We start from the raw sequence: 25010 nt of genomic DNA, 5'->3' as shown, positions 1-25010 counted from the left end.
CTTGGATAATAAATAACATTAATAGAAAATATAACAATGTAAATAAATACAACTTATAACAATATCACATTTATTTCAGATATGAACAGATTTCTGACACACTGTATGTATAAAATGATATCACCACAAAGCAGTGTAATAAAAAAAAAGTACTTTACAAAAAAGCAATTACAGAAAGGAAACAAAGAAATTAACTTGTTCTGGTGAGCCATACAAAACAGGAAAACTTTACAACTGACCATTTCATTTAAAATATGTTCAAAATACCAAAATCTTTCTTTCTTCCATGTAGTCACCACCACATATAAAACATTCCAAGAAAATAAAAAAAACATCTATTTGTGTCTGGTTCTTTAAGTGCTTGAAGCAATGCTATTGATACTGTTAAGTCAAATGGCTACATATTGGTATTACTATAAGTATACAGCATGTTCCTACATGTTCTCATGTACAATGTACATATTAAAAAGCATTCATCCCTGACTCACTGTTAATTTTGTCATGTGATGCAATGCAAGCTGCCATGGTGAATTTGAAGAAGACTGGATAAACACCTGTAACAGACATACTGAATCATAAAAAAAAAATTTAAAAAACCCTGTCCACACAGAATCAATACCTGCGTTCTGAGGTCCGGTGCTGTTTAATATTGACTGAGGTTCACACGCTTGTACACAATGATCAGTGTAGTAGCTGTAAAAGTTCATTAACTGGTACTGCAGTTCTTTGCTATGTTTCAACAAAATAAAAAATGAATTCAAACATATAGGTATGTGTGATAGAAATTTCAGAGGTTTCCTCATATGCTACTATACATGTACAATTATTCTTTATTGCCAAGTCTGTTTTGGTCAAGAATACGCTTAGTGCTTTACAAACTTTATTTAATTTTTTAAGTTTTTATTTTTTCTTTCTTTATTCCATATTTACTAATCTGTATACTCAGTTCCATTATAATTTCACTATTGTATTCTTTATAATTTCATTAACTCTCTCCCATCTTATATACGCACTGCATTTGGTTTAGAAAACAAGCGGCTGTGCCAGTAGTCAGGATTGTCGAAACACCTGTCTGTCCCGTCCTTGCCCTTTCCCATTCCTGCATGAACTTTAATGTATGGCCTGATTCCAGGACGGGGCTGCCCCTGGGTCTCCTCTTCTTCTCCTGCTTCCTGGAGGTTCTGGTATTCAGCTCCAAAGTTTCCGCCTGCAATCTGAGAGTCCATTTCTTCATATTCATACACCTCTCCCTCCCCCTCCATCAAGCCGTGAACCATGAGCGAGCGCCTCAACCTTGGCTGGCGGTTTGTATACTGATACTCTTCATCTTCACACTCGTCTTTCTCAAGAGATTTCTTGGAAGAAATATGGCTTCCTTGTCTTAGGTGATCCATTCTTGGGTTAGTGTTTGGTGCCTTGACCCCTGGGCCACTGCGAATGTCCATATATTCATACTGAAGATCCTGGTCCAGGTCGGCCTCTGCATACTCTGCTTCGCTGGATGGAAGGTCAGCATTGCTACGACTTCTTTCATCCAAGGAGGACTGAGAGAGGCCTCCACTGCTTTCTGTGCCTTCCATGGATAACCTATGATTGGCACCTGGAGGTTTGTGTATGCTGAAATTACGGTTTGTTAGCTGACAGCAGTTTTGGCTTGTGGTTTGTCTGAGGGGGAGGTTTTGACTGTTCATGTATTCATATTCTTCCTCACCACTGTCATGCTCCTCTAAAAGTTCACGTGAATGACCCATAGATAACCTCCCATTAGACAATGTCACACGGGAAGGCACGGAACACATTGTGTCTAAAGAAAAAAGGATGGAAGATGTTGTTAGACATTATTATTATGACTGTATGCCTAACTGTGGTTACTAAATCATTAAAATGAATAGGGAGACACAAAAACACAAATACAACACAAATTATTCTCACTCACCTTTATCTGAACTGTCACTCAGTCCTGGCAATACATATCCATTTTGGTCTTCCTCTCCCTCGGTACACGGAGACGGCGTGTCAGGAATGGGTGTGTCTGGAGGGCCTGATAGGCTGTCCCTCTGAGATATATAGGCACTGTCCTCCCGACGTTGCACGCCTCTTAGGCTGCCAGCCAACAGTACATCTTCATTCATCTCCAGTTCTACCAGCGTGCCATGCCCCTCAGAACTCTCAGAAATAGTTCGTGCAGAGTTGAGGCGTGAACGTGGTGGCCACACAGCCTACAGCAAAACAAGAAACATTGTGTGTCATATAACATGACAACAGCACGCAAAGAAGGCATCTGTTTCATTCACAATAGACATTATTGCATATTGAGACATACCTGAATAGAGCCCTCTACACTTGGGGTCATTGGCAGATAACCAGCAGGGGTGAGACTGGCCTGCGTAAAAAAATAAAACCATGGTAATATTAGGGAATGTTAAAGGACAGAAGCAAACTGATTAACACTAACACACATATTGAAACCTCACTCAAGCCAGAATATGTCAGTTCATTCTTCCATTCTTTTTTTTTTTAATATTTAGCAAATGGGATTCTCACCCTGTTGGTATCTACACGCAATCTAGAGAGACTTCTTGACGGCGTGAGGTAAACAGGAGGTGTGGCCATGCCGTCTTCCAGTGCCTCATCCTCTTGGTCCTCCAGCCCCACACCCAGAATGTCCACTTGAGTGACACGATAGTGTGGCTCATCAGAGGCAGGGTCAGGAGCAGCGCACTCCCCCTATCAAATTAGAATTTAAAATGTAATAAGCCTGCTATCATTACTATAGTTGCATATGTGTAAACATTTAAATGGCTATCGTATGAGATCATTCATTTCATAGTGTTCTGTTAGATTACTTTGATGCCTTACTTTGATGACCAGGTACCGGGGTGGGTCTCGAGCCATACGGCTGAACTCACTGGCTAACTCTTTGAAACTTGGTCGAACATTCTCGTCAATCATCCAGCCTGCCAGGAGAATCAAATATGTTACGTTTTACAGTGATGTTTCATTGTAATTCAACATTAGAGTCAGTAACTAAAGCTCTAGACAAAACATTCTGTAAATAATGGTAATATCCCTGACTGATCTATGAAAATGAAATAAAAACCAGCTTTATGGTGTTTAGAAACGACTTGTGTAGCGATTTGGCAAGATGTTATGCATTAAGACAAATACATCAGCTGCGTTTGTAGTTTATCACTACCGCAGTAAAAAGTAAACTTAAACATCCTCACTGTTTTCTCTGGTTTCTCATTTATAACCTACAGGTAAACTTCCCATCACTAAAGCAGTTAAAAGATAAAGCAGTTAAAATTTAAAAGATAATACAGTTTAAAATAATGTTTTTTTATTTGCATTTAATTCACTGGAGTTGCATTTTATTAAAATCACTGTGATTGTGTTTACAGTTATACTGTATATGCATTTCAACACAACCACCCCTGAAAATGTGGACACACAATTTTATTAAAACACAGTCTAAAATATGGCATTATCTTGAATGTCATACTGACATTATATTGAAAAGAGTTTTTAAGATGTTCACCCATTAATAAAATTATTTACTGTACTATTTGTACTAATTGTTAAACTGTTTCATATCCGAGTTTCTTGTTTATAATGCACTGTTTTCTAGTTAATGTTTGACATGGCCTCATGGTATACCTTTTTGAAAATCTATACACTATCTTGTGAATCTAGGTAGTAATGTTGTCACATCTGTAGCATGACAAGTGAGACAAGAAGAAATCTGGTCAAGGAAATCATATCTGTCTATATTTCTGGCTTTTTGTTAGTGTGTGTAATGTTATGGTAAATATCATTTTAAGCACTCCACTCTTATAGTCCTGGGGTGAAAAGAGTGAGGGGACTTACATTTGACCATAACCATATAGACCTCAATCGTGCAGATCTGAGGTTGAGACAGACGCTCGCCCTTCTGCAGCAGATCTGGAACTTCCTGTGGTTTCATTGCAGCATAAGGCTCTGCCCCATATGACATCATCTCCCAGACAGTCACACCTACACAAGGGAGAAGATGCCAATAAATGGCGCATTAAAGGCACATCAGACTGGCTTTCTGAATGTCTCTCTTGAACTGACACACACATATGCACTCACCATAGCTCCACACATCACTCTGATGCGTATATCTGCGGAACAAAATGCTCTCAAGGGCCATCCACTTGATTGGTGTCTGGTTCGCCTTCACTTCGTAGAAACATTTCTTGTTGTCTGGGTAAAACAGGTCAGCAATACCATAGTCGGCAATTTGGACCATAAAGTCACTCTTGAGAAGGATGTTCCGGGCAGCTAGGTTCCTATGTACAATCCTCTGCTCTTCAAGATAATACATACCCTGAGACAGAGAAGAAGAAGTTGAGGGACAAAGAGGTCCAGAGGAAAAGAGGCAGTGAGGAGAAAGACAGTTAAGTCTATGTAGACACAAAGTCATCAAAAAAAACTAAGTTGTTCACATGTATAAGTTCACATATACTTACATTGTTGAATATATTTATTTAATTTGTAAATTTATTTATTTATTTATTTAAGTATTTAATAATAATAATAATTATTATTATTATTATTATTATTATTATTATTATTATACCACAGCCATGTTGAGTTCTCAAATCTGATTAGTCAGAAAGTGTTGATTAATTTTCTCTAACAGCTTGGGAATAATGCTTATTGTGCTTAATCTAACCCTAATAATAAAAATTTAAAATGTTATTTAACAAACAGAAAATGTACAATCATTGATATGGTGAAGCTTTCTGCGAGGAGATATTTATTTAACCTTTATGAAAGGAGTCTCCAGTGTCAGTGCTTTGTAATGCTCAGTAGGTATTCTGCCACAAGAGAGTCTTTAGATCAGAGGAATTTTTCTGGGCTCTCTGTAACATGACAAGGTGGGGCTTTTTTCCCTTATTAACTTCTAGAGAGAGAAAAAGGGAGTGTGGGAAGGGAATGATTGTTTATAACTGCTATAACATAAGAGATAACAGGTACTAACTTTTTTCTGGATATTCCACAACACTGACTTTAACTATAAAATGATAAGCCGGACATGTTGTTCTTTAATTTGTACAAATTTTATCCATTGTTAAATTGCTGTGGTATAAGAGGAATAAACCACTTTGCAAAGTGCTGTTATAGGAAAATAATTCATGTAATGTAAGTTCTTATAATAGCCCATGTTTTATTTCTTACTCATTAAATAATACTTTACTATATGCATTAAATACATACACATAAAAAAACCACAAAGACACAGACAGCTCACCTTGGCGATCTGCACACACCAGTTGAGCAGCCTCTGTGGGTTGAGATTGTCCTTCCGCTGCCTGATATGTTCCAGTAGGGACCCCTGTGGCATGTACTGAGTGACCAGCTCCAAACAGGAACCTGGACAGATGCCTAAAAGCCGCACAATGTAGGGGTGGTCCAAACTGCCCATCGCCAACATGTGCTATGAGACACAAGATATGGCTGTTTGACTGACTGACTTCTGTGGATCTGAAGAGTCTGCACCATATCTGTATGTAGCTTAATGATTATGTCAGAATATGTCAGGATATACAGTCCTCTGCGAGGCCAATTCTTTTGTTTTGCTATATACTTAAGACATTTGGGTTTGAGATCAAAAGATAGATCAGAATTTCAGAATAGACGGCTGTCTGGTCTTCATGTTGGTTTCTCCTTTTTAACAACAAATGCAGTCTTCACAGGTGGAAACCCAGGGCTCAAACCAAGAGTAGACATTCAGAGCTATTAATTGTTTAAACAATCTAACAGGGCGTACATGGGCAACAAGAAACACCTGTCAATCACATATTCCAATATTTTTTGATCACTTGAAAAATGGGTGGGTTCAAACAAAAGGGCCCATATTCTAAGTTATTTAACACATCTAGATGTAAATATCAGGAAATGAAAGCTGAAATTCTGATCTATTGTCTCATATTCATGTTTTGATCTAAAACCCAAATGTATTCAGTGTATAGCAAAAGCAAAAGAATTGGCATTGCTGTTCCAATACTTTTGGAGGGGACTGTATGTGCATGTGTGTGTGCGGGCGTGTATGCGTGTGTCTTACATCTGTAACTTCCTGGAAAGTCTGTCGACCAGTGCGATCCTGAATAGTCTTTATGGCCACAGGAATCTTTACTGTGTCTCCTTCTGGAATCCACACACCCTGAGCAGGAGAGAGACATATTTGTGAAATAATCAGAAATAAGGTTGTGTGATATTAGTGTTTAAAGGCTGAAGGGTATTAGACTCCTTTATTCTGGTGTAAATACCTTGTGGACAGTACCAAACACTCCTGTACCCAGAGGTTTGATCTTTCGTAGTTCAGACGGTCTCAGAATGCGAGCGTGAGTTTTCGTCCCTTTCTCCCCAGGATCCAATGGCTCAAAACTCTGCAGAAATGAAAAAGAAATAAACAGGTGAACCCATGAACAAATAATTGTACTTATGTATTTAAATGTAAAACTCTCCTCAACAAGATTTACACAACATGACCATTATGTAAAATAGACAAAGTGATGCAAACAGCACAATGGATCTGTTATTTTAGCATGCAACCAAAGTACAAGACAATGGCAGTGGAAGAGGCTGAGATCAAAGATATGTTTTTTAAATAGTTTTTTTTTTCATTCTGCAGGTATTTTTTGGCTTTAGAAATATCTATTAAAAAAAAAACATTTTTGAGTCTACAATGGTGTTTTACCAGTCACGCTATTCTGCTTGCTGTACACACAAGGTTAAGAAAGTTAATTATGCTGTGAAGTCTGCCACTACTCTGGAGCAGGACCTATAGGGGTTAGTGGAATTATAGCTCAGGAACTAAAATTACATTGGTAAAAATGTGCCTAAAGTTCTTGGTTCCTTAAAACTCAGTGAAAATGTGCCTTGTGTGATGTCATGAGAGATTTTATGGAAATGTTTCTACAAGTTTCTACAAGCTATCAGAAGCATACTTTTGCACTTTTTGCCTCCCTTCCATGACATTTTTATGTCTCTTAGACAAACTCTAAGAAAAAACATACAAACCTCTCCACTCTCAAGATATCTCCTCATGGCACGTTTGCGCCGGATGGCCAGACTGCGGCGATATAGAGCAGCCATCACAAACACAAAGAATCCCACCAATACACAAGCTATAGCACCCAACACAATGGCAGTCACTGGCAACCTGTGTATACACACACACACACACACACACACACACACAAATGAGTTATTATTAATCCTAACTGAATATACAATACAAAAACATACTGTAACGGTGCTTTTGACCAGCAGAGGGAGACACACACCCAGACGATGCTCTCTTGGGAGACTCCACGCAGTCTCTCAAACTTGGTCCAGTGCACCTGAAACCCACAGAAATAAAAATTAATCTACTGTATTGAAGTAAGCCTATCTTTTTCAGTTTTAAATCTTTACTTGGTTTAATTATCACAGGATGTGGCAGCAGGTCTGGCAGCAATTAGGGGTTGAGATAAAAGGCAACGCAGTATGAGTCACAGGTAGCGCCTATGTGGCGTCCTTAGGTGAATCATAAATTACAGCAAGCACAAACATGACATTCTTTGTGGCGAAAGATAAGATTTTGTTTTAAAGTCCTTACTAAGTAATGGATGTAATGTTAAGGTATCTGTGTATTATGTGTTAAAGGAAGTGTGTTTTCAACCTAATAGTTCGGAGGAACTCAAAAAAGAACAGAAAACCCGTTTGATCAGTTATAATGTTAATATAATGTTACGTTTAAGAGATAAGTTGTAGGGTCAGTGAATATTTATGCAAAACACATTTCTGTAGAACAGCTTAATTAAGTCTTCGCTCAAAGGTATTTGTAAATTAAGCTCTAGATCTGTATAATTTCCTTTTGTAGATGTGATTACTTTGTGTTTATGCTGACATAGTTAGTCTCCACTTAATTGCTTATGGATAGCTCAAATCCTCAGGAAATGTAATGGCTTTTTATGCACCCTGGGTAAGATTCATCATTGGAGGATTTTAGGGGGTGTCACACTCCTAATGTTCAAGCTAAGGGGGAATTACATGACAACAAGCCTCTCAATTCAGTGTCAGCAAAGAGCAGGTACATGAAGAGTAAACACAAAAACATGTATCTGCGTTAGATTAGGGGATATTTTCACACGCACACACACCCCTCCCTCCCCATCTCAGTATAATTCACACTATGATCTCACCCACGAGTGCAGTTGGCATGACAGGGCTGGCATTTGCTTTGGGTGTCGTGGAATTTATAAACAACAACCCGTTTTTCTCCCATAACTCCCTCTGGGCATGAAGAGACACAGTGCGGCCCATCTTGCAGACTCGCACACACTGCACACTGATCTGCCCCCTAGAGTAAAACAGAGAGAGCGAGAGAGAGAGAGAGAGAGAGAGAGAGAGAGATTACTTTTACTTTGAACACATACCAATATACCAATATAAATGAGTAACTTTGCATGTAATATGTAAGGAACAACTAATAAACAGTTCAAAACTGACTTCATGCTAATTTTAAAACTCCAGCAGGACGTACTGTACAGTGTGTAAATGTTTTTTTTACAGTTTTACAGTGCAGTGTGAATGGGAGAAAATTGAGAACTGCAATAAAACAAGGAGTGTGTCAAAATAAGTACTGAGGTGACAGTACCGGTCCTCTGCAGGTGTGTCTGTTCTCCTGCACTGCGCACTCAGGGTGACATGGCATACACTCTCCATTTGGCCCGGCAAACTCCCTCTTTTCCCTGTAATGAGAAATGCATATGTCTCCATATGTTGCATAGCCCAGCTAAGCACTGTTGTGATAGTATATGTACAGTGGTTTGACACTGAAGAATGAATTGCTGTGGCTACATATAGCTATAACCGCATTAAACTGTAACTTTAACTTCAGTAGCTAGCAAGAATTTGATTCTTGTGTGCTTTTTGAGAAAATTAAAAAAAAACTTATTTTCTTTAATAAGACAGATGTCACCTTTTTTGGATGTTTCCAGTCATCATTTACCTCCCACAAAGCGAGATGTTCAATCAAAGTACACAAACACACACACACAAACAAACACAAAGGACTAACCCTTCTAAGAAGTTGCAGCTTGGCACACAGGTTCCTCCTCTGCTGTAGTTCTTACAAGACAGACATTGGTCCGGCCCTGGACCCCAACAGCCATTGGACGAACACAGTGGATCACACACATGGCCCTCACTGACTGTTTATCAGCAACACACACACAAAAACAAACACACAGGTGCTACTGTCACTGTCTGATAACATTTCACACATCTTTGAGACTGGTATGCATCACAGTATGTGAGTAGCTTTTTCTTATTATATCATAGACATTATTCTGGTAAAGAACAGCTGTGAATTTTGCCTTATCTAAATAAAACGCTGAGGATGTCAGCTCATTATTAGTTTTTTTTTTTTTGCCATTCTGGGGACTGTGTTTTTGGTGTATCACTGTGAAAACTGCAGGTTAAAATAAGCTCCAGCAGAGTACTATTTATGTTGTCTAGCCTTGGATCTATTAAAGAGTAGGTACATGCACACACTTACTACACTTATCTTGAGGGTGGTTATCTCTGATGTCAAGGCTTTTTTGCTGGCGCTGGGCACGTGGGCCGAACAGACGCGTCCAGTTGACAGTATGGTGGTAGCACAGCTGTTGGTTCTGTGCAATATAGATGCCTCCATCATTGATCCTCTTCAGAGAGCGCAGACCCAACGTTTTCAGTGTAGGGATTCTCATCACCAGCAGAGAGTAGCCCCTAGTGACAGAAACAAGTTTTTTTTTCAGGACAGTGCCTTTTATCTATATTAGGCTTTATGATTCAACATCACAGATATAGACCCCTTGTTTGTCCACCACCCACTGGTTTTCCACCATCACCGAAAAGCAAGCCTGAAAGCAGTATGAGCACATCAGTGAGATATAGAAGATACATGCCAAGTATGGAAAGGCACCATTTATGTTAGAGCAGGATTGTATTTAAAACGTAAATGGTATTTGTATTGAAGTTGATCAAAGTGAAATGTTTCCGCTGCAATCAAACATGCATTTAAATCCAGTGAAAGCAGTGAAATAACCAGATGAAAACCATGCACTATAATCAAAATGGGAACCACATAGTGACAAAGAGAATATAATCCAGTCATTTGATCACCCATGGAAACACACACAAGTCTATGGCTTCTGATTGATCAGGCAGGAGGTGAAGTAAATTACTCAGGTCAAGGAATCCTACCTCTTAGTCCTCACTCCTCTGAGGGGAAGAAGGGACAAATAAAAAGTGGAGCAGAGAGAGATGAGGAAGAAGGAGAGATGTAGACAAGGTAGACATTTAGGAGTTGAAACACATGAAGAAATATATCTCTAAAATACTATACTGTATCCACTTTACAATAGGTCAGCACTATAAGAAAAATGTTACACACATTAACCATTTCCAAAATGACTTGTCTGTAGTGACACACCCTTACATTAATGTATTATATTTAAAAAGCATTTATTGAAAACAATTCGTTGCATTCATCAGTGGTTAATGTTTCACAAACTCCTAATTTAAAACACCTATTATCACTTGAAAAATGTTTGCTACTTTTGTTTACTTTTACAGTTAATGTTTACTTTTACAGTTAATGTTTACTTTTACAGTTAATGTTTACTTTTACAGTTAATGTTGCTTCCAAATGTTTTGCCATATAAAAATACAGAGCTAAGATGTACACACAGATAAGGAACACAGGCGTGGTGCAACACAAGAAAGCTTCTTACTTGTAGTGAGTTCGGCCTTGTATCGTTGCCAGATTGGAGAACACTGACAAATCTTCCATCTCTTCAGGCCATGACTGAATACTCAGAAAATCTGGCAAAGCGAACAAATGAGTGTCATGCTTTGTAGACTAGCAACAGTGCAAGAAATGCATGCACTTATCAGACAGATGCACACAGAAACAGACAAACCTGTGATTTCTCTAACAGTGTTGAAGATTTTGAGCTTCTTCGGGTCAAGAGCTGAGACGTTGTTATATGGATCACTGTAAATCATAGACAGCAAGTTACAGACATCTATGCTATTCATTCTCATCATACAGCATTTACGTTTGTGCAGTTAAAATCATGACAGTGTTCTTCTGATGTTGGCCTGCCAACCTTTAGCACCACTCACCCTTTAATGCCTGTGATGAGGAAATGGAGGCTGCCCTGAATTTTAGTGCAGTTTATGAAACTGTCTATGTTCTGAGAGTCCACTGTCTGCCTGGTGGGTGAGCCAGTACCTTCACACACTAGAGAGAGAGAGAGAGAGAGAGAGAGAGAGAGAATGAGTGAGAGAGAGAGAGAGAGAGAGAGCTCATTGAATTGAATTGAATTGAGAGAGCATGAACTTATATACGAGTTCATGAACTTGAAAGCCTGTGAGATTGCATTAAGCTGTCTCTGTGTTGTGAATAGGTTCACTGTTTGCTGTTGGTGGGTGTGTGTGTGTGTGTGTGTGTGTGTGTGTGTGTGTGCGCGCATGTGTGTGTGTGTGCGTGTGTGTGCGTGTGATTGTATGCTACCTTTTGGACAAAGGCCACCACATGGTTCACACCTTTTTACTCCTTTCTTGTCCACCTCCATTTTATCTGAAGGGCAGCTGCTAACACATGAACTTCCATCTACCACAAAGTTAGCTAAAAGGGATTGAGAAAGACAGAATGAGTACCTTCCGGTCATCAAGTTCTATAGTTTTTACACCTTTTCCTTGTCCCTGACTACTACTACTACTACTGCTATAATAATAATAATAATAATAATAATAATAATAATAATAATAAATCTGTAAATGTAAGCATGTTTATCATATGATGAAAAAATAGTTTCTAATTTTTTTATTTATCAATTGATTAATTGCTTTTCATAATGGGTTTATTACATTTGTTTTTAACTCCTTTTTAATTGATCAAATTATGGATTAATTTAGCTTTTGTTTTAGGTAACTGTCCATCAATTTGCACATCTCTTTTTATTAGCTGATTTGACAAATAAATTATCAATTGATCTTGGTAATTAATTGGTGATTGCACTTATTCAAACATCATACTTATATATCGAACAAACAATGAAATTGGACAATGAAAAGGTTTATATTAAAAAGGTTTAAATATTCAGGAAGCTGAAATGATCAAATGAAGAGGAGTGTAAGAGTACTTACGGGGGCACTGGGCTATACAGACTGAGCCATACTGATATTTCTCATTTGGGTTCGGCTCCAGTTTAAACGTCACTTTATTGTATATCACACCCTGAGGACACTGAGGCACGCAGGAGCCAGTGTCATTGAAATTCCTGCAGGCCTGAACATGTGCGCACACACAGACACATGAACAAATATTTTTCAGTGGTGATTCAACATAAACCTTGTACTTGATTCAGCGCATTATTAGGAGTATTTGCTATTTATAAGCACTTCATTAGTCAGCTGAAGTGTGTGAGGGCAGTGAAAACAATGCAGTTATCTCCCATAATTGATCTGAAAAGCACTTGTTTATAAGATACAAGTTTACAATGTGTTATTTCAGTACTATAGTTATACCCATGATGAGTGTGTACATGAGTGTGTTCTAACTTACAAAGCAGTCAGTATCCTGGGACCCTGTGCAGCCTCCTGCACACTCGATGTGGCAACATTCACTGGGGCTTCGGCCAAAACAGCGGCCATTACACTGAGGTGCACACACCAGTTTTGTCACTGAGAGAGATAAAGAGACTGGCTGAATGTACATGTGTGTCATACAGACATACAGAGACAGACACACATACTGAGAGAGCACAAAACAGAGATAGTTTGTGTGTGTATCTGTGTGTGTGGAAGTAGAGATGTTAAAACTCACAAGTCTGACAGCTGTCTCTGCCTGGTCCCCAGCAATGTCCGTCACAAGATTCATGACATGGAACTAAACAGAAAAACAGAATCAACAAAAACTGTCAGAGGGAACCTTAAAATTCCATGGTCTGGATACGAATATGATACTGTATGTTAGCCTCTATTTTCTTGATCATGGAACAAGCAGAAAATAGATACAGCATTATACCATCTTGGTTTTTTTTTTTTTTCCACTATCACCGCAGGCAGTAGTAGATAGTAGTGCAGGGGTTGGGATTCAACTTAATAAATACATTATCGAATGGTGTAGCTAGGAAGTCTGCCGTGATATCAAATCAGCTCCTCTTAATCCCTTTAAATAGTGAACGTGTGTCAGCAGTTCAGTCAAAATGTCATAATAATAGACAATTAGATTTCGCTGTTAGACCTTTAGCTGACAGAAGGTACAACAAATGCACTCTTGTGTGCTCTTGTGTGTGGATGTACTGACATATATGAACCTCTAGGACAGCATTTACTGTATGTATGATTTACACTTAAGAGCCACAACTCTGGTTCTTGCTGGTTCTTATTTGTTATGGATAATAAAATTTGGTCAGTTGTATCTAATCAGTATTTGGAGGAAGCAGAATATTTATACTGAAATGGGGGTGACATAAAGAGTGCATATCCACACAACAGTGGACTGAAATTTGAAACTTTCATCTGCTATTTTGACATTATCTGCTAGGAGATAGGTCTCAAGAGTGAGAAATTTTGAAGTAAAGTAGATTGAAAACACCACCATGTCAGCAAATCTTGAATGTCACACAACACTCCATGCACATCAGTGCAGACATAATTATTTCTGACCCTGATATAGGTAACTGAGTGCCTACAGGTACAAAATGGCTAATGCCTAACCAAATTAGCAATACAGAAAATTATGTTATGTTTGCAAGGACATGAAGGTCATTTTAATCATTTAAATGATACTAGTTATAACACTCTTATGTTGCTATGACATTATTGTGCTGTATACAGCTTTAAATGTCGCTTACGCTCGGGTCCATTGTCCTGAATGATGACCTCTGCTCTGCTGTCCTTTACAATATCCAGCCAGTTGATCTGTGGTGCGTAGCTCAGGAACTCATTCTTGATGATCTGTACACCCCCTTCCAAAATTTCTACACACACACACACACAATAGTAATGTAAAAAACACCTCCAGCAAGTCTACATGTATTAACCACTATAATCGTTAGGCGTGTACACTACCAGACTTTTTTTTGGCATAATCACAGATAGTGATGTCATTATTGAGGGAGGAGGTCAATGAGCTAACAGCACAGTGCTCAGAATAACCTAAGCCTTCACATCAGCCAAAGCAATGAACTGTACTTTCAGTAACAGACCACACACGTATCTACAACAATCGAGCAGAACAGGTGACAAATTTTTCTCAGAATACACATGACGTACAATCAAGATACTACACGAACCTACACTCCCGGAAACAAAGCTCAACAGCATTTTAGTCCGTAAACCTAGCAATGGAATGCTGTGCAATCTTGTGTTGCATAACGACAATATCTATTACCTGTTGCAGTTGGGTAAGCTCAACATGGTCAGACACCTAGAATTTTGTAACAATTCTCAAATTGTAAAATTTACCAAAAAATAAAAATAAAAATAAATAAACAAACAAAAAAAACCCAAAGAAACTACAAATGCATTTTCTTTTGCAAGTCTGCACTGCATTGAAAAGAAAAGGATAAGAGTTACAAAATGTCACATTTTAGACAAGCTGATGCAGTGCAGAGGAAAGGAAACAATAATATCTATTCTATTATCTGTATGTGACCTAATGAACTGATGAACACAGTGCATCAGTTCATCAAGACACACACACACATCAGCAGGATGCACACATATGTACCCCTACGCTTACGTAACATAAAGCTTCCTAGTAGCAGTAGATGACTGCCTGGAGCAGGCATGGGCTTGTCCCTGAAACTATCTGTGTGACAGTTAACAGTCGCACTGAAAACACACACCTACTGAAGAACTTAAAATGAGCTATACATTACATTATAGGTCAGATTTCAGTATAAACAGAAAAACTGGAATTTCCTGTAATATGTGGTTGGTTCAGAGGTGTTTGTGCCATGTGAAGGAATTCAGGGTCCAACCCAGAGCAATGCAGTGGCATCCAGATGAGTCCTGCAAAATTTCTATTGCACTATTTTCAAAACTGAGCGCCTATACACATTTTGTATAGTTACACAAAAATATGACATTTTATTTAAACTGGGTTTATAAAATTTTACTTCTGCACTTATTCATTCAGCATTTTATGAATAATTCAGATTTAATCCACACTCATTTATTATGCCTTTTATTCAGATTATACTCTCTAGGGTCTTTTCTTTCTCGACATCTGCTCCTCTTTCTTGCGTTATTGCTCTTCTATTTTGCTCTCAGTGTTCTTTTTGGATGGTATTGTGGTGAAGTGAGTAGTGTTGCTGCCTCACAGCTCCAGGGTGCTTGATACTGAGTTCAGGTTACTGTCTGTGCATTTTGCATGTTCTTTCCGTACCTATGTGGATTTCGTCTGGGTTCTCTGGTTGCTTCCCACTTCCCAAAACATGTTGGTAGGTGGATTGGCTATGCACTGGCATCCTATATAGGGTATATTCCTCCCTTGCAAGCAATGTTCAATTACGGCATTTGTTGTTCCCGGGATAGTCTCCAGATCCTCCACAACCCAATTATAAATAAATGTTCTTTTCTTCCATTTAGCTGGCCTTTTACGCCATTATACCATGCAGTTAAAAATTTAAAACCCTATATTTTAGCTTTTTTTCTGTAAATGACCTCATTTTAAGTATTCTAAAATCAGAAAATCTACACAAGCAGTGGTTTGAAGTGAATCGAGAAATGTTTATTATCGAATGTTTAGTGAATAAGGCCAAAATCATTATAAGATAAGATAAGATAAGATAAATTTTATTGATCCCACAGTGGGGAAATTCACTTATCACAGCAGCTCACAGACAGTTAAAGTGCAGGAAGAAAGAAAAGGAAGGAAGAAAGAAAAGTTCAAACTATAACTATATATGTACCCTTAGGAATAATAAAAGTCACTCTAATTGGGTGCTTGTAGCACACCATATATTCGTGTTAAGATTTAGAGTTGCTTATTTATTTGCTATTCTGTAACATTTTAGTCTGTGGAAATATAGTGATTCATCTTCAGTAACCACTTTATCCTGGTCAGGGTTACCGTAGATTTGGGAATACACCCTGGATAGGACAGCAGCTACCGGCCCAGAGAATACCGTTTGTTTTTTCTGAGAGTGTTTAGAAGCAGGCTAAAATTATTTTTATAAAATGATCAACATTGCGGAAAAACAAACAAACAAACAAAAAAGCCTTTTAAGAATTTTGTCCTGAAATGGAATTGCTCACAATATAACCTGGTACAAAACAAAGTAAAAAAAGTTCAAAAAAGTTTTGATTGCCTTGGTTGCTTTATGATAGCGCAACTCAGCAATTACAGAATTCAGATGAGCAAAATATTCAGGGTTGTGTAATAAAAGTGCTAATGAGGCTGCTGGGCTGGTCCAGAGTAACACATTAATGAAGATAAACACTTAAACGCCTCTGTCTGTTGACTTATGCACCCCTACTGTCGCCAGCTAGACGGGGGGAGGAAGGAGATGCAAAATGTGTCTCACTTGGTGCACAGAAAGAATAAGTACACTGACAGAAATCTGTGTGTGTGTTTGTGTGTGTGTGTGTGCATACCTGTCAGATGTGTAAGGCCAAGCTCCTGTATCCCATACTCTCCATCCTTCTGGTAGTTAACTAAGACGGCGAGAGCAAAGCGCCCTTCATACAGTGACGTTCCTCTGATCACACGTAACTGCTCCAAAGGCAGCTGTCTGAACTGGTTTATAGCTATTAGAACATAACCTGTAACCTCACGAATAGACTAGAGAGAGAGAGAGAGAGAGAAACAGAGAGAGAGATAAAGAGAGACAGTGATAAAAATTTAAGGCTCTATAATGGAAAAATGCAACCTTTATGATTAGAGAAACATTTATAATTTTATTTATTAGTGTATTTTGCTGTGAGCCTCTTCCATCATCTTACAGAAAGAACTCTTATGACCAAACACAAGTTTTAGGCAACATCAGACACACCATTGCTTGCTGTATAACGCTGAGACGTGATAAAGAAATCAGCTCTCTGTTGAACAACCACTGAGTTTGTGGAATATACTCACTACACACACACACACAAAAATTGTGCATTGCTGTGCCTTATAAAAATCTGCGCTTTGTTCTCATGAAGAAAAGTCATGAAAATTATCTTTCTGTAATACATCTGAGGTGTGTGACATACACACATACACACACACACACACACACTCTCCTCCTACCTTCAGGAAGGAGAAATCACGATTGTGTTCCATGTGCGTGATCTCAAGGTTGCCCATGACAATCTGGCAGCCGGTGTACATCTCCTTCATCCGCTGGTACTGCAATTCTGAATTTCCTGTCACACTCAACATGTTCTGAGTGCCTGAACACATGACTACTAGAGAGAGAGAGAGAGAGAGAGAGAGAGAGAGAGAGAGAGAGAGAGAAATCGAAGAGGTGGGCAATTCTACTTTGCTATTCAAATGTACATTTTCATAGACATTCAATGGGGATCAAACAAGCTGCTAACAGAAAAAAGGCACTTGGTGCTGCTGGTCTTGATTTTTGAGCTTCACTGCCTTTACAGATTTTACAAACAGCAGCCTTCCAAGAACAAACTCAGTGTATAAAAAACTGCTTAAATGGTAGAATGACCTGAGCTTATGCATGACCTAACCTTGGCTGCATGTCATGAGAAGGGACATTACACACTGTTCCCAAAACTCAAAGCACCCATAATGTGCATTTCACCAGTTACTACTGCCATGTGAACAAACTCAGACACACTCAGCTCAGGAAAACAGACCTTTTTTTACTCTGAGTTTGAGATGGTAAACAGAACGGTGTGTGTCTCTGTCTCTTAAGGAATAAAATAAACTAGATTTAAAAAAAAATACCTAGATGCAGACAATTTTTTGTTTTCTTGTACTGTATATCCTCTTTCCAGATATATTGATTTATTTTATTTATTTACATAAAATCAAGCTTAGGTGCTTTAGAAAAAAGCACCAGATAATTAGGATTTATTAAACAAACACATAAACAAACAAACAAATAAATAAAACATTCCCTATCACAATGTAAAATAGAAGTTTGATTGCATTGAGAAAAAACTAAATATTCTTTGTTAAGAATAAAGAGAATCTTTATACAGTTAATTTAAAAATTTCATCTCAGCTGAAACACTTATTTAATATTCATAAAATATTCATACTGAAGATAAATTATATTTACAGTTTAACTGTTAAACATAGCAAACAATCACTATAGATATGGAATTAATCAGATCAAAAATAGCTGTCTTTATTACACTGTAATACCAGTTTTGCAATTTTTACAATATTATCTTTAATATATAAATATAAATATTAACCTATAGCATTATATAGGTTTTGTATGGGGGTTAAACAAACATACTGGCGACTCAATTGCTCACTAATGCATGACAATCTTATCTCTGAGTCTTGCTTACAGAGGTCTGTATGTGTGTGTGTGTGTGTGTGTGTGTGTGTGTGCCTCCTGAAGAGAAAAAACACAATGCATCCATTCTAAAAGAGCGCGAAAACAAGTATAGAAACCCGCCCAAATGTCCTCCACATCTCGCGCTCCTAATCTCTCTCTCTCTCTCTCTCTCTTTTAGAAAGAGAGCTTTAGTTAACACTAGCTTCATTTCACAGTCAAGAATACACAGTTGGTAATCCACGGTTGGTGTACATGCACTAATACACAAACAAAGCAAAATAACCAAACACAAAGAGAGAGAAGAGAGAGAGAGAGAGAGAGAGAGAGAGAGAGAGGAGGTGGAAGAAGAATAGAATAATAGAAAAAAGGCACAAGGGACAACAAGTTGAATGAAACAGGAATGATGACAGTGGTAAACAGAAACTTGAATTCAGTCCAAAAATGATTAATACACAAACACACAAGCACAGACACCTCGCTTGATAACTTTGTTTTGCACTCAAGAGACACAGTTCACAGGTCACTCTGTTCCTAGGGCAAGAATAGGTGTGGTCAAATAACTTGTGATTTATCAGGTATGCGATTGTGTGTGTGCATATGTGTGAGTGTACGCATGTGTGTGTGTCTGCATGCATGCATTCATGCTTGGGCGTGTGTGTGTTTGTTGTACTGGGTAACTGGGTTCGAGTACATGTAGTTTTAGTCTTTTTCTGAGTGCATATCTTGTTGCAGACAGAAAAAAAATGCACAAGAAGCATACCATCAGACTTAACCCCTTAAATTCCCAATAGGTGCAGGCGGGTCCACACATCTGACTTTTGTAGCTGCATACCTTTTCTATTAGTTTAAAAATTCAACCAAATTTCGACTGATTTCAGTCAGATTTACTTTGAATTGCATTCTGTGTGCTTGTGAAGTGTTTAAACTGCACTACAGGTGCTGTGAAATCTGTGTATCTCAGTCAGGCTGGGTCAGCTCTAACTGCTCTAACTCAAAACTTATCAAACGAACAACACCATAAAGATTCTTGCACTGATTTGGTTTCACACAAATACTCTCTTCTTTTTCTTTGGCTGTCTCTCCCCGCCACCCCGCCAACCCCCCCAAACACACACACAGTCTCTTTACTTTATACCAGTAAATTATTCTAATTCTGCCAAGTAGCTGTGGAATTAATGCAAAATAGGTGAGAAAATACTCAGAATTAGGAAAACAGCAACCGTCAGGGTGAATTCAGATAAACAAGCACAAGGATCCTACAACAAATAGAGAACAAAAGTAAAAACTCTCTTAGTGTTGAATGTGGTTGTGTGTAAAGGCTGTTTTTTTACAATGACCATTTAGTCTAGAGGCAAATGACGAGGCTTGGACAGTATGTGCTGTCTTCCCTTACATGATAAATGGAATGGCATTAACATTAAGTGGGAGTTTCTGACACACAATGCAATTGACTCAGAACCATGCTCACAATGACTACTGGCAACTGAATATATCTGTTTATATAACAGCTACAGCACAAAAGTTTAGTCATGTCTTCTATCTGGAAATATGTCTGCACTTTGTCTGTGGGGAATCTTTCAAAGGAGGTAAGCCTTTAAACATGAAAACATTTTATATTAAATGTTTTAAGAAGCAGCTGATAGCATACAAATGTTCACCCTTTTTGATTAAGAGTTTAAAAAAAAACTAAAGTACCAGTCACAAGCACACCTTCATGATTATTTACAGCCAGCAAACAGCCGTAAAATGGTTTTACCAATAAGATATTTGATTGTGAGAATGTACTCATCGTCATTTAGTTATATTTAAACCCAGGTTTAAAGGAAAAGAACAAGCCTCTGTGATTTCCATGATGTAACACAATTTGAATACAAGGCAACATGTATTGTTTAGCTAAATCAACTCTAATCTCTTTGTCTGGAATGAAACACTCACACCAACTCTGTAACCAGCTATAGTCTGGCTTGTGGTATATCCATGTGAACTGTTCTCTCACCTGAATTCATGTCTATACTTAACTGTATATATTCTCACAGTCATGTGTGGGACTTGATCCCCTCCACAGATACTCTGTTTCTGGATCTATAATTACTATTTGTATATTACCCTTCTTTTCCTTTGTTTACTCATGATCTTCATACATTGAAAGCAACGTCTGGAATTTTGAGTGCCTACATAAAAAGACAGATCTTACTGTTTAGACCACACACATATGCCTGATCAAGGGGCCTGGACATAAGCCCAACACTCTTTTTTTAATACCATTAACAAACTCTTTCAAAATCTTACAATGCTTCTCCCAAGTTATGCTGTAAAATGTAACGCTTTTCTTACATTTTTAAAGATCAGGATTATTCCATATTTCACTTCACCCTCTACTTCACTCCTTTACTCCACCGCACTAATACTCTCCTAAAAGCCCTTGATAAATCTTTGAAACTGCTGCTGGAACACTTTTTTTTTTAATTTTTTTCTCTGAACTAAGCTCTAAATCCTATTCATCATCAGCTCTTTGCCCCCCAGACAACTTCTCAAGACATGTCTTTCTGACATCTCTGCCCCATCTGTCAACTCATTCTCTTATTTATCTCTGACACTGTTCTTACTGCTACTGCAACCTCTCTTGTCAACACCAGTCTTAGGAAACCTGGCCATGATCCTGTTTTACTGGAAAATTATCAACCCATCTTGAATCCTTCTCTGTCTAAAGTGTTGTACCTTCACAACCTCACAACTTAGTTAATAGCAATTGTTTTGCACCAATAAAGTTTGGTTTTCATACATTGCACAGCATTGAGATTACTCGTCTCCTCCCCATAACTTTTGGCAATAGAGACTCAGCTCTTACCAGTTTTAGATCTTAGATTTGTATACACACTTTTGTTGCCACTGGCAAACACAAACACAAAGTCAGACTAGTCCTTGGTCCTCCCGTCTTCAGTACTTACATGCTGCCTCTTATATAACATTAACCAAAGGTCTTTATTTTTATTGCTACACATACAATACCTAGTTTTATGTCAGTTTTATGTTTCATTCTTGAATGTTTTACTGAGGGACAATCGCTTCACCTCACAGAGGAAAAATAAAACAACAAGCACAGCATTTGGTGACTTGCATCAAAACACTGTTAAGAAATCATGTCTAAGTAATTTAGGTCTGGTGTATCTGAACTGGCCATATTCCAGCACAAAATATCTTGAGCAAGAATTTGACTATGTTAGAGCAGCGAGTCTCAAACATTTTGTAGCCAGTGACTCCTTTAATGGTAAAATAAAGTTCACATACCCTCACAGCACAAATTCCTTTCATGAAAATCATGGAAATACAATACAATCCAAAAAATATTTTGTCTATTTATTAGAGCCATAGAGGTTTTTATTCCTGATCGATCCACCGACATATTATGTCCAAGCTAATATTATTTATAGGCAAATTGTTTTTGAGTTGGATTAAACCCATTAAATTCAAATGATCAATAATAAATATAACTGAAGAACTCAGTAATAAATATAACTTGGATAATGGTCAATTGGAAATCACAGACTGCCTGGCTATGCTTCATGGACCCCACTTTGAGAACCACTGTGCTAGATAATGCAGCTAGAGTGGCCCTAGAATGCTATACTTACACACACACACACACACACACACACACACACACACACACACACACACCGAGAAATATCAATTTATTAGGTTACTGATTGATAATTAATACAGTGGCAACTCAGTCTAGCTCTGAACTAAATTCTCCATGCTACGAGAAAAATCTTGGAGCTGTGCATATCACGTAACATGTCTATTAATTCATTTGTATATGCCAAATGGGCAATGTTTATGCTTAAAATATTCAAATATAATTGTTTTCTTTGACAGCCACACAATTTTGCAAAAAAAAAAAAAAAATTAGCTATAGTCATCCTGTGAAATATGTTAACAAAGTTTGGCTGATCATTTTCTAAAGGCAAATTTATAATAATAATAAATGATAATAAAGCAGAACCCAAAATATTTCCACATGTCAATATTTAGTAGTTGTGCCCCAGACTGACTGAAGTGTTTTGGGAATTCCAGACTGTTACCTGTCCTGCCAGCGGTGCCACCTGCGGTGTGTGACATCAGCAGGGCTACACACCTGTTGTTGTTGTTGTTGTAGTACCTGCGCTGCTCCACCTTACTTAAGCATCTTACTTAAGCAACACTATCCACAGGGCCAAAGATCACGCACCACTTCTCTAGCAGAACTCCTGACACTTCACTTCATTTTACCTCTTCTCTCTCTTCCACAGTAAGCAGATTGCAAAGCAAACCTATTGTATCTACTGCTTTAAAGAATGTTTAATACCAAAAAGGTGCCATTAAAAATAGTGTTTTGCAGTGCAGTTGATATGAGATTTTTCCCCCCATATGAATTATTTGTCCTTCTTGCTTCTGCTATTAATGTAGGTACACATGTGCACACACACACACAAACAGACATATTTGTCTTACTATCCTTGTGAGGACTTTCCACTGACAAAAGGAAACCTTTTGTCTCTTTTAGTTTTTAAATAAAAGCTGCAGTTTTTGTGAAAAGGCAGTTTTCCTCGTAGGAAACAGGTCAAAACAATTCCTATCCTTGTAGGGATATTTTGTCCCCACCAAGTTGTAAAATCACGCGCGCGCGCACACACACACACACACACACACACAAACACAAACATTTGACAGACTGTTATTAGTTGTGGAGCTCGTGCAATCAGAAGACAGGTTTAACCGGTTTATCCACTTGCCAGAGGCGAGCACTGATTTAGTCAAGCCGAAAACAGCTAAATCTTAGCTACGCCTACTCAAAAAACACACACACACACATAAAAGAGAACATAAACTAAATAAAAAGCTGGAAGTGTCAATGTGTCGGATACGATACTGTCATGTTGTGTATTTGTGTGAGGAGTCACGCACCTTGTTTGCTATCCGGAGACTGTGCGCGTGCAGGTGAAGGGAGCCAGAGCCAGGGCAGCGCCACACACAGCGCCAGCACCTGCACTCCCCAAGCGCTCATCCTCTCTCTGCGCTCCAAAAACATCACTTACTCATGTCCCAGACAGAGCGACACTCTCTCACATCTAATAAAATCTCCGAGTAATAGCATAACCTAGGGACTGAATGCTATTTAACAAATTATTTCTGTGGTATCGTGCGTCCGACTTTCCGCTCCTCTGCCCTGGACTGATTTAGCCGGCGCGCTTGTGGCGGTAAAGCGAGGCGTTGTCGCTGAGGTACTTCCTCCTTGATAAAAAAAAAATCAAAAGAAGCGAAAAAGTTGACTTCCAAAAACCAGAAAAACCAAACAAACCTGAGGATAGGTAAAGAGAGCGAGCGACTATTGCACAGGTAGCTTAGCTTTCGTCTTAAATTGACCTACCTGTTTACAGCGTTTTGTGTAAAAATGCTGCGGACGCTGATTGGCTCATGGGCTGATCGATGAACCAATCAAAAGCGCGAGCGTCTAAATTCCATTACTGTGTACTGTAACTTGCGACGCCGAAATGGTAAACAGGTAATTAAACAGCAGAGTTACAAGAAAATAGGAGTTAGTTATATAGCAAAAGAGAAAATAACTTTACTCTTTCTCTCTCTCTCTCTCTCTCTCTCTCTCCCCTGTCCTTACAGATTAGCATTGGTAATAGCTGAGGGGGAAACACTGGAAGTCAACAGCGTCATTGTGTGTGCATATCGTCCGCTGTTTTTCTGAAAGCTCTGGATTTTTAGAAAGGCCACATTGTACAGAGACATTGTCATAAAAAATCTGCTGTGCGTCACTCAAACACAAAAGTCATTCAGCTTGGAGTCAAAGTATAACGAAGAGTTCATATAAGGAACAGTATATATAATGTCCAAACATTTAGCATACTCAAACAGTTACTAGTTTGAATGTTGTGGATGAAAAAAATATGAATTAATAATAATGAATTAGTACATTGTTGAAGACTTTGGTCCTCTGTAGTCAACAGCAAACAGAGACATGGTCTATTTTATTTTATCAGCATTTCATATTTGCAATTGTACACACACACACACACACACACACACACTTGCGCAAGCTGGGACATTTTGCCCATAATGTCACGATTAACTTCGAGGACATAAATATTCAGGACTCTTTTCCAGTGAATGACTTTTTGAGAAACTTGGTCATGTAGAATTTCTTCCCACACATTATGTGTGATACAATTCAGTCTTTTTCTGAAGAACAGTTTTCAGAAAATCAAGTAATTGTATAAATAATTCAAATTTTCTTCAAATCATATCCTCCAGAGTGTATAAAATCTGATTGTTTGGTCCATTACCAGCTTATTCTAACGCTTTAGTCACTTAAAGATGAACATTTGGGTTCTTCATCAATTACTCTGACCAACTCTTTTATCTACTTTCAATAAATAAATGTAAATGATTCATTATTATATTAAGTTATTAATTAATTATTATTAG

General features: G+C 38.1%; 1 protein-coding gene across 3 annotated transcripts; it reads right to left on the bottom strand.

Moving 5' to 3' along the window:
* Window positions 1–76: 76 nt before the first annotated feature.
* On the bottom strand, window positions 77–24142 carry erbb3a (erb-b2 receptor tyrosine kinase 3a). Of its 3 annotated transcripts, XM_026915303.3 has the most exons (29): window positions 23944–24142; window positions 23481–23807; window positions 17312–17469; window positions 16675–16861; window positions 13926–14051; window positions 12893–12955; window positions 12632–12750; window positions 12214–12355; window positions 11579–11692; window positions 11188–11305; window positions 10983–11056; window positions 10794–10884; window positions 10264–10281; window positions 9575–9786; window positions 9095–9227; window positions 8672–8765; window positions 8217–8374; window positions 7317–7373; window positions 7051–7192; window positions 6297–6416; window positions 6092–6190; window positions 5279–5464; window positions 4114–4351; window positions 3868–4014; window positions 2860–2957; window positions 2545–2727; window positions 2324–2383; window positions 1937–2219; window positions 77–1804 (listed from the first exon to the last, which is right to left on the bottom strand). In XM_026915303.3, exons 2-29 carry the CDS (start codon window positions 23602–23604, stop codon window positions 1002–1004), a joined length of 4347 nt encoding a protein of 1448 aa, XP_026771104.3. In that variant the 5' UTR covers window positions 23605–23807; window positions 23944–24142; the 3' UTR covers window positions 77–1001. The 3 variants fall into 3 exon arrangements, with proteins under 3 accessions (XP_026771104.3, XP_026771112.3, XP_053087869.1); XM_026915311.3 differs by lacking the exon at window positions 23944–24142 and having other exon boundaries at window positions 17312–17466; window positions 23481–23934; XM_053231894.1 differs by lacking the exons at window positions 10264–10281; window positions 23944–24142 and having other exon boundaries at window positions 23481–23934.
* Between the last annotated feature and the right edge of the window lie 868 nt (window positions 24143–25010).

Source organism: Pangasianodon hypophthalmus, chromosome 2, assembly GCF_027358585.1.
Source record: "Pangasianodon hypophthalmus isolate fPanHyp1 chromosome 2, fPanHyp1.pri, whole genome shotgun sequence".
Taxonomy (NCBI): Eukaryota; Metazoa; Chordata; class Actinopteri; order Siluriformes; family Pangasiidae; genus Pangasianodon; species Pangasianodon hypophthalmus.
The sequence above is the reverse complement of the archived record's forward strand: the minus strand, read 5'-3'. Positions and strand labels throughout refer to the sequence as shown.

Bases quoted from the DNA above. Each gene is read 5' to 3' on its own strand.
- erbb3a (XM_026915303.3), bottom strand. From the start codon at position 23,604: ATGTTTTTGGAGCGCAGAGAGAGGATGAGCGCTTGGGGAGTGCAGGTG. The intron at 17,470-23,480 runs GTGCGTGACTCC...CTCTCTCTCTAG, and splicing joins GTCTCCGGATAGCAAACAAG to TAGTCATGTGTTCAGGCACT. The intron at 2,958-3,867 runs GTAAGTCCCCTC...TTCTCCTGGCAG, and splicing joins CTATATGGTTATGGTCAAAT to GCTGGATGATTGACGAGAAT.